At 46.4% G+C, this 11,829-nt stretch overlaps 3 protein-coding genes across 3 annotated transcripts; 1 reads left to right on the forward strand and 2 right to left on the reverse strand.

Annotated features, from left to right (window-relative positions):
* Positions 1 to 3,427: 3,427 nt before the first annotated feature.
* On the reverse strand, positions 3,428 to 4,328 carry Pmar_PMAR010728 (hypothetical protein). Its single transcript, XM_002777944.1, has 5 exons — positions 4,174 to 4,328; positions 4,021 to 4,126; positions 3,888 to 3,975; positions 3,613 to 3,837; positions 3,428 to 3,566 (listed from the first exon to the last, which is right to left on the reverse strand). Exons 1-5 carry the CDS (start codon positions 4,292 to 4,294, stop codon positions 3,540 to 3,542), a joined length of 567 nt encoding a protein of 188 aa, XP_002777990.1. The 5' UTR covers positions 4,295 to 4,328; the 3' UTR covers positions 3,428 to 3,539.
* An 841-nt stretch (positions 4,329 to 5,169) lies between these two features.
* Pmar_PMAR010729 (hypothetical protein) lies at positions 5,170 to 5,379 on the reverse strand (the record flags this gene model as incomplete). The annotated part of the gene is made up of 2 exons (XM_002777945.1): positions 5,170 to 5,224; positions 5,270 to 5,379. The coding sequence occupies 2 exons, from the start codon at positions 5,377 to 5,379 to the stop codon at positions 5,170 to 5,172; spliced, it is 165 nt and encodes a 54-aa protein (XP_002777991.1).
* Positions 5,380 to 9,460: 4,081 nt separating this feature from the next.
* Pmar_PMAR010730 (hypothetical protein) lies at positions 9,461 to 10,606 on the forward strand (the record flags this gene model as incomplete). Its single annotated transcript, XM_002777946.1, has 1 exon — positions 9,461 to 10,606. The coding sequence occupies one exon, from the start codon at positions 9,461 to 9,463 to the stop codon at positions 10,604 to 10,606; it is 1,146 nt and encodes a 381-aa protein (XP_002777992.1).
* Positions 10,607 to 11,829: the final 1,223 nt, after the last annotated feature.

The following is an 11,829-nucleotide window of genomic DNA, read 5'->3' on the forward strand; positions in this document are numbered from 1 at the left end:
TTGCATTGAGAGAGGGGCCGGTTGATGATATTAAACGATCATAGCTTCGCAGTGGGTCGAAGGCTATACATAGCGACACAAATATACAGGGCGTCAAATATAAGTACAGGTCGTCTATAACAGGCTCTTGAGGTCCGAGATGATAGTATTATCCGCTAACAACTCCTTTCGTGCCCATTGGATGACACTTACTTTCTCCATTGATATTAACACGATAGTGTTGAATCGATAGCTAATAGTAGATAACGACGTCGTCTCATTCATCAATAGTCTGATACCTTTCGTCTCTTCCTCATTACAACTGTCCAACACAACGAAACTAAACATAAGTGAATTCGCGTCACAATCATAACAGTACTCGTAGTGCTGCTCAACAAGGCTTCTTTCATTATCGGTGCTATGCCATCCCCAAGGGAGGCCTCCGTACCATTAATGTGTCTACACCATTTTAAAATACTATTTCGCCTTTGACAAATTCCATCGGGCGGGCCATCCCAAGACATACCCTATAGTCAGTTCCGCAGGAGCACGTGATAGGAAGATCAATTTCGTCTGTACGACCAAGTAACCTCAGATTCGACGAATTGTGGGGATCATTAGCTTGGGGCAGGTATGCCATTCGAGTACTGGTGTTCAATATAAGCCAGAGTTTTGGGCAGTAATATAATACACCTCGTTGAATTACCGGAGCTACTTCGGTCAGGACATTGGTCTCGAACTCATGCTTCTTGAAAATCGACTGAACCGAGGTAAACATTGGAATGGCATAGCTGCCCCTCTGAGGAAGTCGAGCTCGCTGATGCTGAGTCAAGCCTTCAGAGGGTGTAGCATTAACATCATCGAGGGGGATTCAGTTTCATATTGCAATTGAAAATGTACTCTCTACTTCATCGCGTCATTTCTCTCATTGGAATATTGAGGTTTTATCGTCTTGGCTGTGTGAACGGTTACAAAGATAGTCTTGTATAATCGGAGACTGGTTCGAATGCATCGGACTTCAGTGACTAATTTGAGTGAACTGGACTTCAGTGATTCTGGCGATATATAGATATATGATGATATCAGACCTCCGTGTGACCTTTTAAAGGATTTGTCTCCGTTTATTGGGAGCCTTCGAGACACGATCGACTTCGATATTGAGCGAAGCACAGAATGATATCATTCCGTGGGGGAGTCTCCACCAAAGGTCCTAGAGAAATTCCATCCCAACGTGGAAAAAATCCGGGGAAAGACTGCGCTCCTTGGCGAAGTCTTACGCTGAGGCTTCGACGACTTGAACCATCATCAGAGGATAACGATAAGGAGTAAGGTCATGAGCTACATACTGTTAGGAGAGTGTGCACGGTCTGTGAGTATTACCATGCTGCTAAGTCGTCGTTTCCGTGCAATATCTCCGTTATTTTGAGAGTTACGAGTGCGCATTGATAAAATGGGTTGCACTTGGTGAACTGGTCAACTGGTGAAATGACTCGTGCGACTGGTGAAAAGATGGCCATCCTCCAGAGTCTGGAGTCCTGACCATGAGAATCACTCACCTTATTCCACACTCGTGTGGAGCTACATGCGTTCGGGTTGGGAATAGGACCCGAGACATGCATTCAAGTTCTTAGAGATATCCCCCGGCTCATGGATGCTCTTTGAGGACACTCTGTCCAGTTGGACTTGGGAGGGTGGACACTGTAGTTGGCCCCTGGTGTACTTCACTTGCTCCAATTGACCCGTCGTCCTACTCATTAACTCGAAACTTATCCGCAAATATCCGCGTAATAATAGTGTCAAGGCACAGTGAAGGCAGCCGTGAAGGCAGCAGGATAGTGCACTACTACTGCAGACTCAACCCAACCTAGCGGACTCCACCACGGCCGTCACCGAGTATAGCAAAGAATACAGTATACTACAACTGTCTATCATCGACGCCCACCATCGTGGAAGAGCAGCTACCGTCGAGTAATAAGATGAGCTACTTATGCTATAACATCAACAATAACAACGAGGGGACAGATCTTTCGGACGAATCAAATACTACGTTAGGATGATAACAATAGAAATCATCCAACACACACAATCAACCCTCGACAGCAGCCGACCCCTCAAAACGTAAGGAGTTCCTAGTAGGAATTTCCAACTATCAGGTCAACTGGTCCTTCATCACTATAACGTCATTTCGATGGTCTGGCAGGGGTTATCCTGGCCGCTTTACGACTAGGATTTAAGACGGGTGAATCCATACCACGTGGAGCTAACCTCATCTGCATTCACGAGTACACAATGTTTCACCGATACAAGCCTACCATCGCCTCCCACGTGAGCTGGAGGAACCCCCCTGACTGACCCTCACCCGAGAAAAAATTGCTCTCCCAGAATGTGGTGGAGGCCGGTGCAGGGAGAGCTAAAACCCTAAAGTTCTTTGGAGGAAAGTCGACAGTAGGGAGGTATTCTCCAAAATCATCTCCACTCGAAGAAGCTCGCGTTGACGTACTGCAAATGCTAGAATCGCTACTATGATCGCCCATCAAAGACGATACCATATTCATGGCGAATATCCGGACCTAAAATGAATCTTACCAACACGCCGATAAGATACCACCAACCATCCGCGAGCCAATACCGAGGCGCCGTCGCTGTGGGTCAACCCACGTGTCACGGATGATGATCTCACACGGAGAATTACTACTAAACCTGTCATAACTATATCTCCACAGTAGCAACAACAACCACAACGCCCTACCACATGAAGCCTGATACTCGTGTTGCGGTAGATGTCGTCACGTTTGCATCGAAAATGACAACAACACGATGATCCGGGTCAGATCGAGACCCCGCATCGCGGCGCATCATAGTAAGCATTCTACGCCCTGCCCGTACACACCCTCAAGAGCAAGGCGCCTCATAGACATCTGCTTACATTTCCGAGAACCTTCATCTGAGTTGAGCCGTAGTGAGCCCAAAAGACCACCGTCTAAATGCCACGACAACACTCTTGCATGAAGTGACCGCAAGCGAAGCACGCCAAGCATCTGAACGCGGATGTTATACCAGTCGGGAGAGTTAGTGAGCATTGGACTCCACAGGTGAGGAAGCTGGCGCCTCAAAATCGACGAGTTTTATGTTGGAATCGGCTCGTCGTGAATCAACAGACTACTATAAGGAAGAACATGTTCCTCCTCCTTACCTCGGGAATTGCACACACAGGCTCGTGAGTGCTTTTCTCACTAGCGCTCTTGTTGCTAACTATCGATTTCCGTTTAACTCCTCGAGAGGACTTCACCGTTGGTGTTGGTGGTGATCCCTCCGTTGTCGATGCAGTAGTTGTTGGCGTATCCACTGTCCTCATGTTGTGAGATTTTTGTCGGTTACAACAGACTTTCAGAAACTGATATCATAAATGCTATCCGTCGTCCGCCCAAACTAAACTCTCCGACAACGAGCAATAAAGTCAGGTGATGATATCTGCTCGTAAATATACATGAATCCTCCATCTTGGTATATCAAAGCCATCAGCAACTTCGTCAATTTCGTGGCGCGCGACTTATCAGGCCTCAGGCTCGAGTTTGTATCAATCGTATCTAAACCACTAGTAGTGCTCCTTTCGGTGCCTTCTGATTAGCTCACCAGATCCTCCCGATCCAGCTTAAGGCAACCCGGCAGTGTCGGATCCCGCGTGAAACCAAGAGAAGCCCAAAAGGTCGACGAGCCCTGCAGTGGGTAGGCTACTAATTTCTCCAACGACAGCTTCTCCCAAGTTGGCGGCGCCTTTGCCACAGTCCCCGCACAACTACGTCGTCTCCGTCGGAGGAGTGCAGGAGAGCCCACTAGGAAGACTACCAAATGAACAACCTGGAGCCGATAAAACAGAGTAGATGAATACGAAAGGTCAATCAGCATACCATATCAGACGCAACTCCTTGTCGTCGTTTTCGAGGGGATACCCAAGTGTCTCTAATTATAGCCTCTGTAGAGGAGTTCAACGAGAACCTAATAATACTCCCGCCCGGGATCGAACCTGTGCGGGTTATTTACCATAGAAAGCCCGCTATTGTCTTCGTCCGAGCGCTCTGTTCAAACGTAACGACAACCCGCTGATCTTCAGCAGCCTCTCGACGGAGTGTTGAGAGCATCGACTGCCCTACCACCGTGGAGCTCCAACACTCAGCACGGTCGGGCAGTACTCACACTTTTTACTCCCACATTTGTCGGCACCCAAAATTGACAGTTTTCCAATTTGCACAGCATCAGTCTTGAAATCGAGCAGCTGCAGACGCACACCCCGAAGCCGTTGAGAGTGAACTCCCATATATCAGTGGATGATGACAGAGTCAAACTCAACTGCTGGGAAATCTCCATCGGGGATTTGATACCGAAGCCTTATTATTAGTATTGCGGCATACAATCCTGGAGAAAAAGGAGACAAGGTCATCATCGTCTCCGCCGTCAGTGACGGTCCGTCACGCGCCACGAAATTCCCCTCTTCAGTGAGCAGCCTGCGCCTCAAAGTCGTTGATAGTGAAGAACTCCTCCATAGCGTTCTTTAGATTCTCTTCGGTTGAGCCCGATATGAAATGTGATCCGCTGTGATCGCGTTCAAAACATCCGGATGATTCTGATCTGAATTGTTCTCCAACCACATGGTCTCCAACCTGCCATAGCATACCGGTGTTGGAGGCAATAACTCATGCAGGAGAACGTTTCCCAGGCTTTGATAACAATTGTGCTATACCCGTTTTACGTGAAGTGGTGAAAAACGCGATATTCGCGGCCTGTAGTAGTCGTGAAATATGTTTTTCATCTCACTAGGGTGAAACTCCAATGAAAAAGTTCCTAATGTGATGACTACATTCACATGGGAAACTGATTGTTGAAGAATGTTTTCCTAGCCATTTGAAAGATTCAAAATGAATTCCCCTCGAGAACATTATGAATCCGAGGATGAATATATGTTCACTCCCCTCAGCTGAGCCCAGCATTTTCTCATTAATATTAATAATGTAGCTATCGCAGCAGATGAGTTGAGGAGATACTACTGTAGTCGAGGAAAGTGTAGTCTCCTCACTACCAGTAAGAACACGAATTCGGGTACAAATTTCCTCACCATTATCATACTCGACTATGCGCTGTGCGATATTGTTGAGATAGCCTCGAACGCCGGCATAAATAGTCACAATCTCCACCTCAGTCAAGGCATAAGACCGTATTCTGCTTTAGAAGCTCAGTGAGAATATACCGCCTGTGAATAATCACTTTAAGTCATACCATCTCTCGCTGAAATGACCTTAAACGCTGGTGTTGCGTAGCCTGGCCCAGACCAGAACCGAACTGGACGAAGACCGCAACCTCACGATGCTTTGCTAACTCCAATTTTGAAGTACCAGCAAACTTCATGAAGGGTGCATCATCCGTTTAACGTGAAGTGGCGTAATACTCCATGTAAATTCAAGGCGTATATGTCTTCGATAACACAATTGTTAAATATGCTTTATCACTAGTTTTTTTCATATCACGGGTAAAACTCCATTGCAACGAATATGATGGAAATTGTCAACTCGCGTTTAACGCTATCGCCCTCGAGAATATTTCGGTCACTACACTAAGGTTGTCCGTTTCCAAATTCAAAGCCATGCCGTGATGATGAGAAACAATCAGTCAGCTCGAGTGAGAGCGCGTGTGTGTTCAACCGTGTTGGAGGAGTATATGTTCGCTTACCTCAGCTGAGTCTAGGAGCTTCCTTACTGGTTATGATAAGTTTACTTACAAATTCGGGTAGAAGTAAACAGAAAACTCTATTTCCATCACAATTTCCACAAATGTCACCTACACATGTAGTTGACCATGTGCATATTTCCCCCACACTGGTGTTCACCTTCAGCCCGCAAGAGAACTCAATCATTTCTCCGGCCTGGCCGTTATTGAGACCGTGAAGACCTAAGTTGTTTAGTGAAAGAGCGCAGTGAACCTCAGAGAACTCACGAGCAGTCTCATCAGCGATTGACAAGACGAGATCAACTCCATCAACATCTTTGTGGTCCTTGAGATCAGAATGGGGACACCTGAATGGTGACTAAGATGAAGATGGGTTGGTATGGGACTGACCTTGGCGGCGAAGCGACAAGCACTTGTGTGAAGTGACCGAGGTGTGGTACGGAGACAACTGAGACTAGAGGCAGTAGTTGGGCACGCGCGTGTGATAAGCTGTGATAGCATGATAGGAAAGGAAGGGGTCGACTGCTGAGACCCTGAGGCAGTGTAATAGGGGAAAGCCGTTAGTGGAAGTCAATCGGCGCTCGAAAAAACCCCAAGGTCGTCGGTCGTGAATGATGGGTAGGAATCGGGTATAAGTAGCGATGATGCCACTAAGAGCAGAGCGGACAACGTGGTGAAGTGTCGAGTAGTAGTTGCCCTCGGAACGGACGGAGACTGTTGTTGTTGCTGCCGCACTGGGAAAACTGTCAAGTGCGCAAGATCCTGAGGTTGAGTGGTTGGAAATTATTATACCGGGATTCAACTTTCTTGAGTAGCATCAAGGAGTAGAAGCACTCTTGAAGCTCAAGTGAGGTCTGTATGAACAGACGTTTCACCAGTCCGACCACTCGGCTCGCATTCGTATTATATTATATAGGTTCAGCGATGTAACTGTCAAGGCGTTGGTTCCATCATTAAGTCTGATGATAGATCGGTACGGTGTAATACAATCCGGCAATCGCAACTTTTTGCTAATATTGCGGATTTGCCAAATGCTATAATTCCTGACAGTCTCACTTTTTTGCTCGTTTGTATGTGCTGCTTTCGCAGTTACAAAGTAGCAACCGCATTTACAACCTAGCAATTTCTGGTATAGGTTTTAGCAACCAAATGTTGAAAGTAGCAAATCCAAAAGTGTTTTCCAGCAAGTCGCTCTTTTTTGCTCTTTTTTTGCTGCATTGTATATCTCCCCGGAATGTTTTACACGCTGGCACTTTTGCCCAAGTGTGCTTCGCCCGCACGTTTTCGTTATTTTGGCAAGTTTTGCTCATTTGCTGTTTAATATGTTTTGCGTTGTAATTATGTAGTCTGGCATCTTTTAAGGTTTGCTATTGTGCGATGTTCCTGCATGAAATATACAAATTGGCAGTTGCCGGTATGTGACAACGCTGCGCTACTTTTATGTTTCGGCTATTTGCTCTCTTGTAACTTACGCCCTGCGAGAATATATACTAGCGTTTTGCTCATTCGCTCAAACTCCGTCTCTGTTAGCGTTATTAGCAAACTTGCCCTTTTGCATTATTCGTACAAGTAACATACAATCGAGCAAACATAGCTATGGGATAGAATTTCTCGTTCGATTACGGTATTGCGTCTTATATCCATTTTGGTGCATGTTCATGCCCTGTGCACTTACTAAGTGTCTATCAGAGGTGTCACACCTCGTGTCTCACTTCAAGTGAGTCACTTAGTATCGGGTCAAAGCGTGATAGCACTCTAGTGAGATATATCATTCACTCCGAAGACAGCGCGAGTTATGATCAATGCTGAATACCAAACACATGATTGCTCTTGCACGTCGCGATTGAATCAGATGAGATAACAGTCAAATTGAGTCCCATCTTCGAGTATCCTCTCTCTTTTTGCATCGTATCAGTTGTGTCTCGTGGTTTGGTACGATTGTACGTATTGACGACTCAACAATACCCAGAAGTTAAACCCTCAAGTAGGCATTACGTAAGTATTACGGGCAACTTTGACATTCTGCACGAGAAACATTCGCTCATGGGCAGTGGCACTCATCGGAGCGTCTTCGTGGAGCTATTGTTATGGACTTTGCAGAGGTGTCGAAGGATTGTACAGGGGAAACGCAACACGGACAGAATTACTAAATATGAACTCTACAGCCCCCCGCACACAATATTCACTCCCGGGCACCACTAGAGGGCCTTCATAGAGATACTATTGAGGGTTACAAGAGAAGCATATTGAGAAACGTCCAAATTTTTCTTTACCAATCACCGAGACAGCTACTTGTAGCAACTACAACAGCTGAGCACCACTGAGGTGCCTACCTTACAGCGAGTGCGTACATGGTCGCTAGTCTCCAGTGATGGGAGAAACTACTTCGATTCCCCACGCTCGTCCTCTTTCGACCGCTTCTGCTGCAATTCTTTTGCCGCGTGGCTCTCATACTCCTCCACCAATAAAATAGCATTGTTGTTAGGCGAGTTCTTTCGCACTATATCATCACATCTGGTACCTCGGGAGAACTTGTTCAGCGCCGGGTAGATGCCGAGTGCTAACTTAGCACTGCTAAGCCAGCCTGCCTCTTTCCTCGATAATTTCGATGTTCGCGAGGGGCATCTTTCTGCAATGACCAGTATTTGCTCAGACTACCGAAGAGCATATTGGTTCGCATGCAATAGGCTACGTAGGGATCAGGGTGCGAGTATGAAAGCCACGACATCTCGCATGGGCACCACTGGGGTGCCTGCAATACAGCACTGCACTGCAGATGAGTGATCCGTGTTGATCCAAATAAGTGATCTCGGATCACTCAGTACGAGTGATTCCGCCCAATACGAACTACCATGTAAACACAAATCCTCTCCCTCGTCCTTCTGCGACCATGTGCGAACTGCAATGATGTGGAAAATATGAAAATCCAACGAGCCCTTAACGAATGTAAGTCTTTACTAACGACCTACTACCACTTACAATAGTCCATCCATCATTCTCCCAGTGCTGCAACTATACTTATCTATATCGACAGAACCAAAGAACTTTGCAAAATAGTCACCACTCAGAGACTTCGAAACTATAATGCAATGCTCAACACAATCACCAACAACCCACCAAGGTTCGAATCTCGCGTGCGAAATTTCAGTTTCTTCTTCCGGTTGTAAAACAGCAATAATTTGCTCCATTGCGGGGTTGCCCATTCGTAAAGCGGCAAATTGCTCCTCTGAAAAGTAGCAATTTGCTCAATAGTAGAAGGAGCAATTTATCGGTTTGCCCCTTCTTTGAGCAAAATTGCTCAATTTTGTTACATAGTAGCACTTCACATAGCGGCAACTTTTATATATTCTAGCAATTTTCTGAAATATAAACAAGCAAACGATATTCATTCGAGCAGTTTCTGTTATACAAAACGGCAAATTTGCGTGTTTGTAAAGTGAATTTTGCTACTTTGCTCTTCTGTATATCAGCCATAGCGTTTTTACACACTAGCACAACAGCAAAAGCCGCAGGGAATATACATTCCAGCTAATTAGCACTTTTTTGCTATTTGCTCCTTTGCTATTTTGTAACTGAGCCGATCGGTATAGTGTGTGTTGATGATAAGGACAGTGTTCGATATAGGAACAGACAGATCGGAAAAATGTGGTTCGTTGTGCAAAGATATTTCCACAGTTTAGAAATTCTTCCCAGTGCGTGCAGTAGTGGCCGTAAGCAACAGTTGTTGTTATTGTCAGGCCCCTTCTGTATATTGTTGATGAATATGCTAACATCAACTGCTCTCTTAGCGATATCCCTACACCCGGTGACAGCCGCCTTGCCTCCTACCTACTTCAACCTCACCTCGACAAACGACTTCTGCACCGGTCGTGGTCACCCTAGTGCTATTCTCGATACCATCTCTGGAGCAGATCGTGAGGTGATGAAGCTCATGTGCGAGTACTGGCCCGAAGACAAATGGGGTGCTATTGAGGACTCCGATCTGAACGAGGTCGCGGCTTTGGCCGAGAACGGCGAGCTCGCGAAAATCCGAGAGAAATCAGTGCAGTGGACGAAGGCTGTGCGGTCGAGCTCGAAGTTCTGTTGGCGAAAACTGATGAAAAAAAGGGAAAATAGAAAAGCCATGTGCGTTGGTCCCGGCCTTAGTGGTAATTCCCCCGGTCTCGGGTGGAAATGCAAAAGAAACTGTCGAGACTTCTGTCGAGACGAGTTTCAAAATCACCTAGGGAAGACCAGTCGTCTGTTCTGGTGTAAATGCCCTATGAACGGCAGTTTTGGTCGAATCGTCGATCCCCCTTGTTCCGAAGGAGAGTCCCTTATAATGGGTAAATGCTACAAACCATGTCCGGCTGGTATGCGGCCTAGCCTCATCCCAGGCAGATGCTCTACTGATTGCTCCCATAACACCAACGGTTTGGTAAAGACGTGCGGTCTCGGTTGTTCGCGATCGGCGTTCGAGTGCGGCACTGCAATAGGCGCCATGGTGGCTTTCGTGGGGGCTTCAGTACTTGGAGCCTCTGCTGAGCTCGCACCACCCCTGGCCTCTAGCATCTTGCTGGGCTTGTCGAAAATGATCGCCTTAGTAGCTGAGGTTATTCAAGGCCTCTCTAGTGAGATAAAGAACCTACTACGAGGTCGAGGGCTGAACGTGGGCCGCTTGGTCATGATGGGCGCTATGATGTTCACGTACTTCACTGAGATGGATGCCAATCCTGACACGTTGTTGAAGGGCGCACTGCCGTACTCGGAGTCGATCCATGGTATGATTAACCTGGCTAATCAACCGAGGTCAGAGCGTGTCAAGGTCGGTATTGAAAACTTGATGGGAGTTATTCAAGAGAAATTTAGTGCTGTGAGTGGCAGCATCGTGAACATCTTTGCGGCTTTCTCCCAACCTCAGTGTACATGAAAGTATTGTGGGTGTCCACATACACTGTTCATGTGTTTATGTTCATGTTGTGACAAAACGGCTAGTGTTGGTCTTTCTAGTGTTCGATGGGAGCAATACATGGGAAACCACAAACTCAGTTCGATACGGTGTGCGCTGGCATATAGCTGTTTAGATACTTCAAATTATCTCAAATCATTGTCCAGTAATATCCTCTGTGTATGAAAGATATGAATAGCGCACACAGAATGTATAGAATTGAGGGATAGGATATTTATTACATAGACATTGTTAATATCTTTAACACCCATCAAGCTGTTCAATGCAACGGTTTGGATATAAAACCGATGGTGGCAAGTCGCAGCACTACTATGGCGGATATTCTACTGTAAATCATTATCATCTCCCTATCAGCCCAACCACGTCTGAACTTTTGCAATTTACCCTCAGTTACGACCGCATGGTCTCGATCGCTCCTACGACAACTACTAGTTCTCGCTCACTACATCAATTTAGCATCAGTCCCTTTCGACTACAGAATGCTGATTGTTGGGCTATCGGTGAACTCGCAAGCAACACAATTTCCGTGAACCAGACGAGAAGAAACATACCAGGCGATTTACTTTATACTTTCAGCACGACAAAATCCAAAACGATAACACATAATGAGGAATAGCTCAGTAAAAAACTTCAACATAAGCAGGGAATATATATAGTAGTTCACAGGCGATAATGCCTTCTGTCACGGACAGGGGTAGGCAGTGCCGCTGCAGCCAGGGGAAGCCTCATAACACAGCCCATTAGTAGGACTCTGCAGAAGACCGAAACAGACGGGAATGTCGAGCCAAGTTTTGCAGAAAGACTTCCACTGACTTGCGGAACAATCAGGTACGGAGTCACAAGCAGAGGAGCAGCTGTCGAACGACGTTATCGCGGCACCGCATGGGACGACCTCACTCGAGGCAGCCGAACCCAAGTTATGACATATATTGTCATCACCACAGTAGCTGAAGATGCAGTCGGCAGATGCGTCACAAAGAGCTTGGCAATAACCACCATCGGCAGCTTGGAGTTTCTCAGCGATGATGAGGGCAGAACCGCCGACGGTTTGACGGATAGTCGAGGAGGTCAGAATGGCGAGAATTACAACGGCAAGCATAATTCAAGATTAAAATCTTTCAAGTCTACCACAAGTGAATAGTCGGCATCTCGAGCACGTTAGATGCCGTGTCGTACGAAGCTAC

The sequence above is a fragment of the Perkinsus marinus genome (genome assembly GCF_000006405.1).
Source record: "Perkinsus marinus ATCC 50983 genomic scaffold scf_1104296950486, whole genome shotgun sequence".
In the NCBI taxonomy this organism is placed as follows: Eukaryota; Perkinsozoa; order Perkinsida; family Perkinsidae; genus Perkinsus; species Perkinsus marinus.

Coding starts and splice junctions, on each gene's coding strand:
- Pmar_PMAR010728 (XM_002777944.1), bottom strand. CDS start 4,294: ATGGGAGTTCACTCTCAACGGCTTCGGGGTGTGCGTCTGCAGCTGCTC. Junction 4,127..4,173: donor CAAATGTGGGAGTAAAAAGT/GTGAGTACTGCC, acceptor CCACGGTGGTAG/GGCAGTCGATGCTCTCAACA. Junction 3,567..3,612: donor AGCTGGATCGGGAGGATCTG/GTGAGCTAATCA, acceptor CTAGTGGTTTAG/ATACGATTGATACAAACTCG.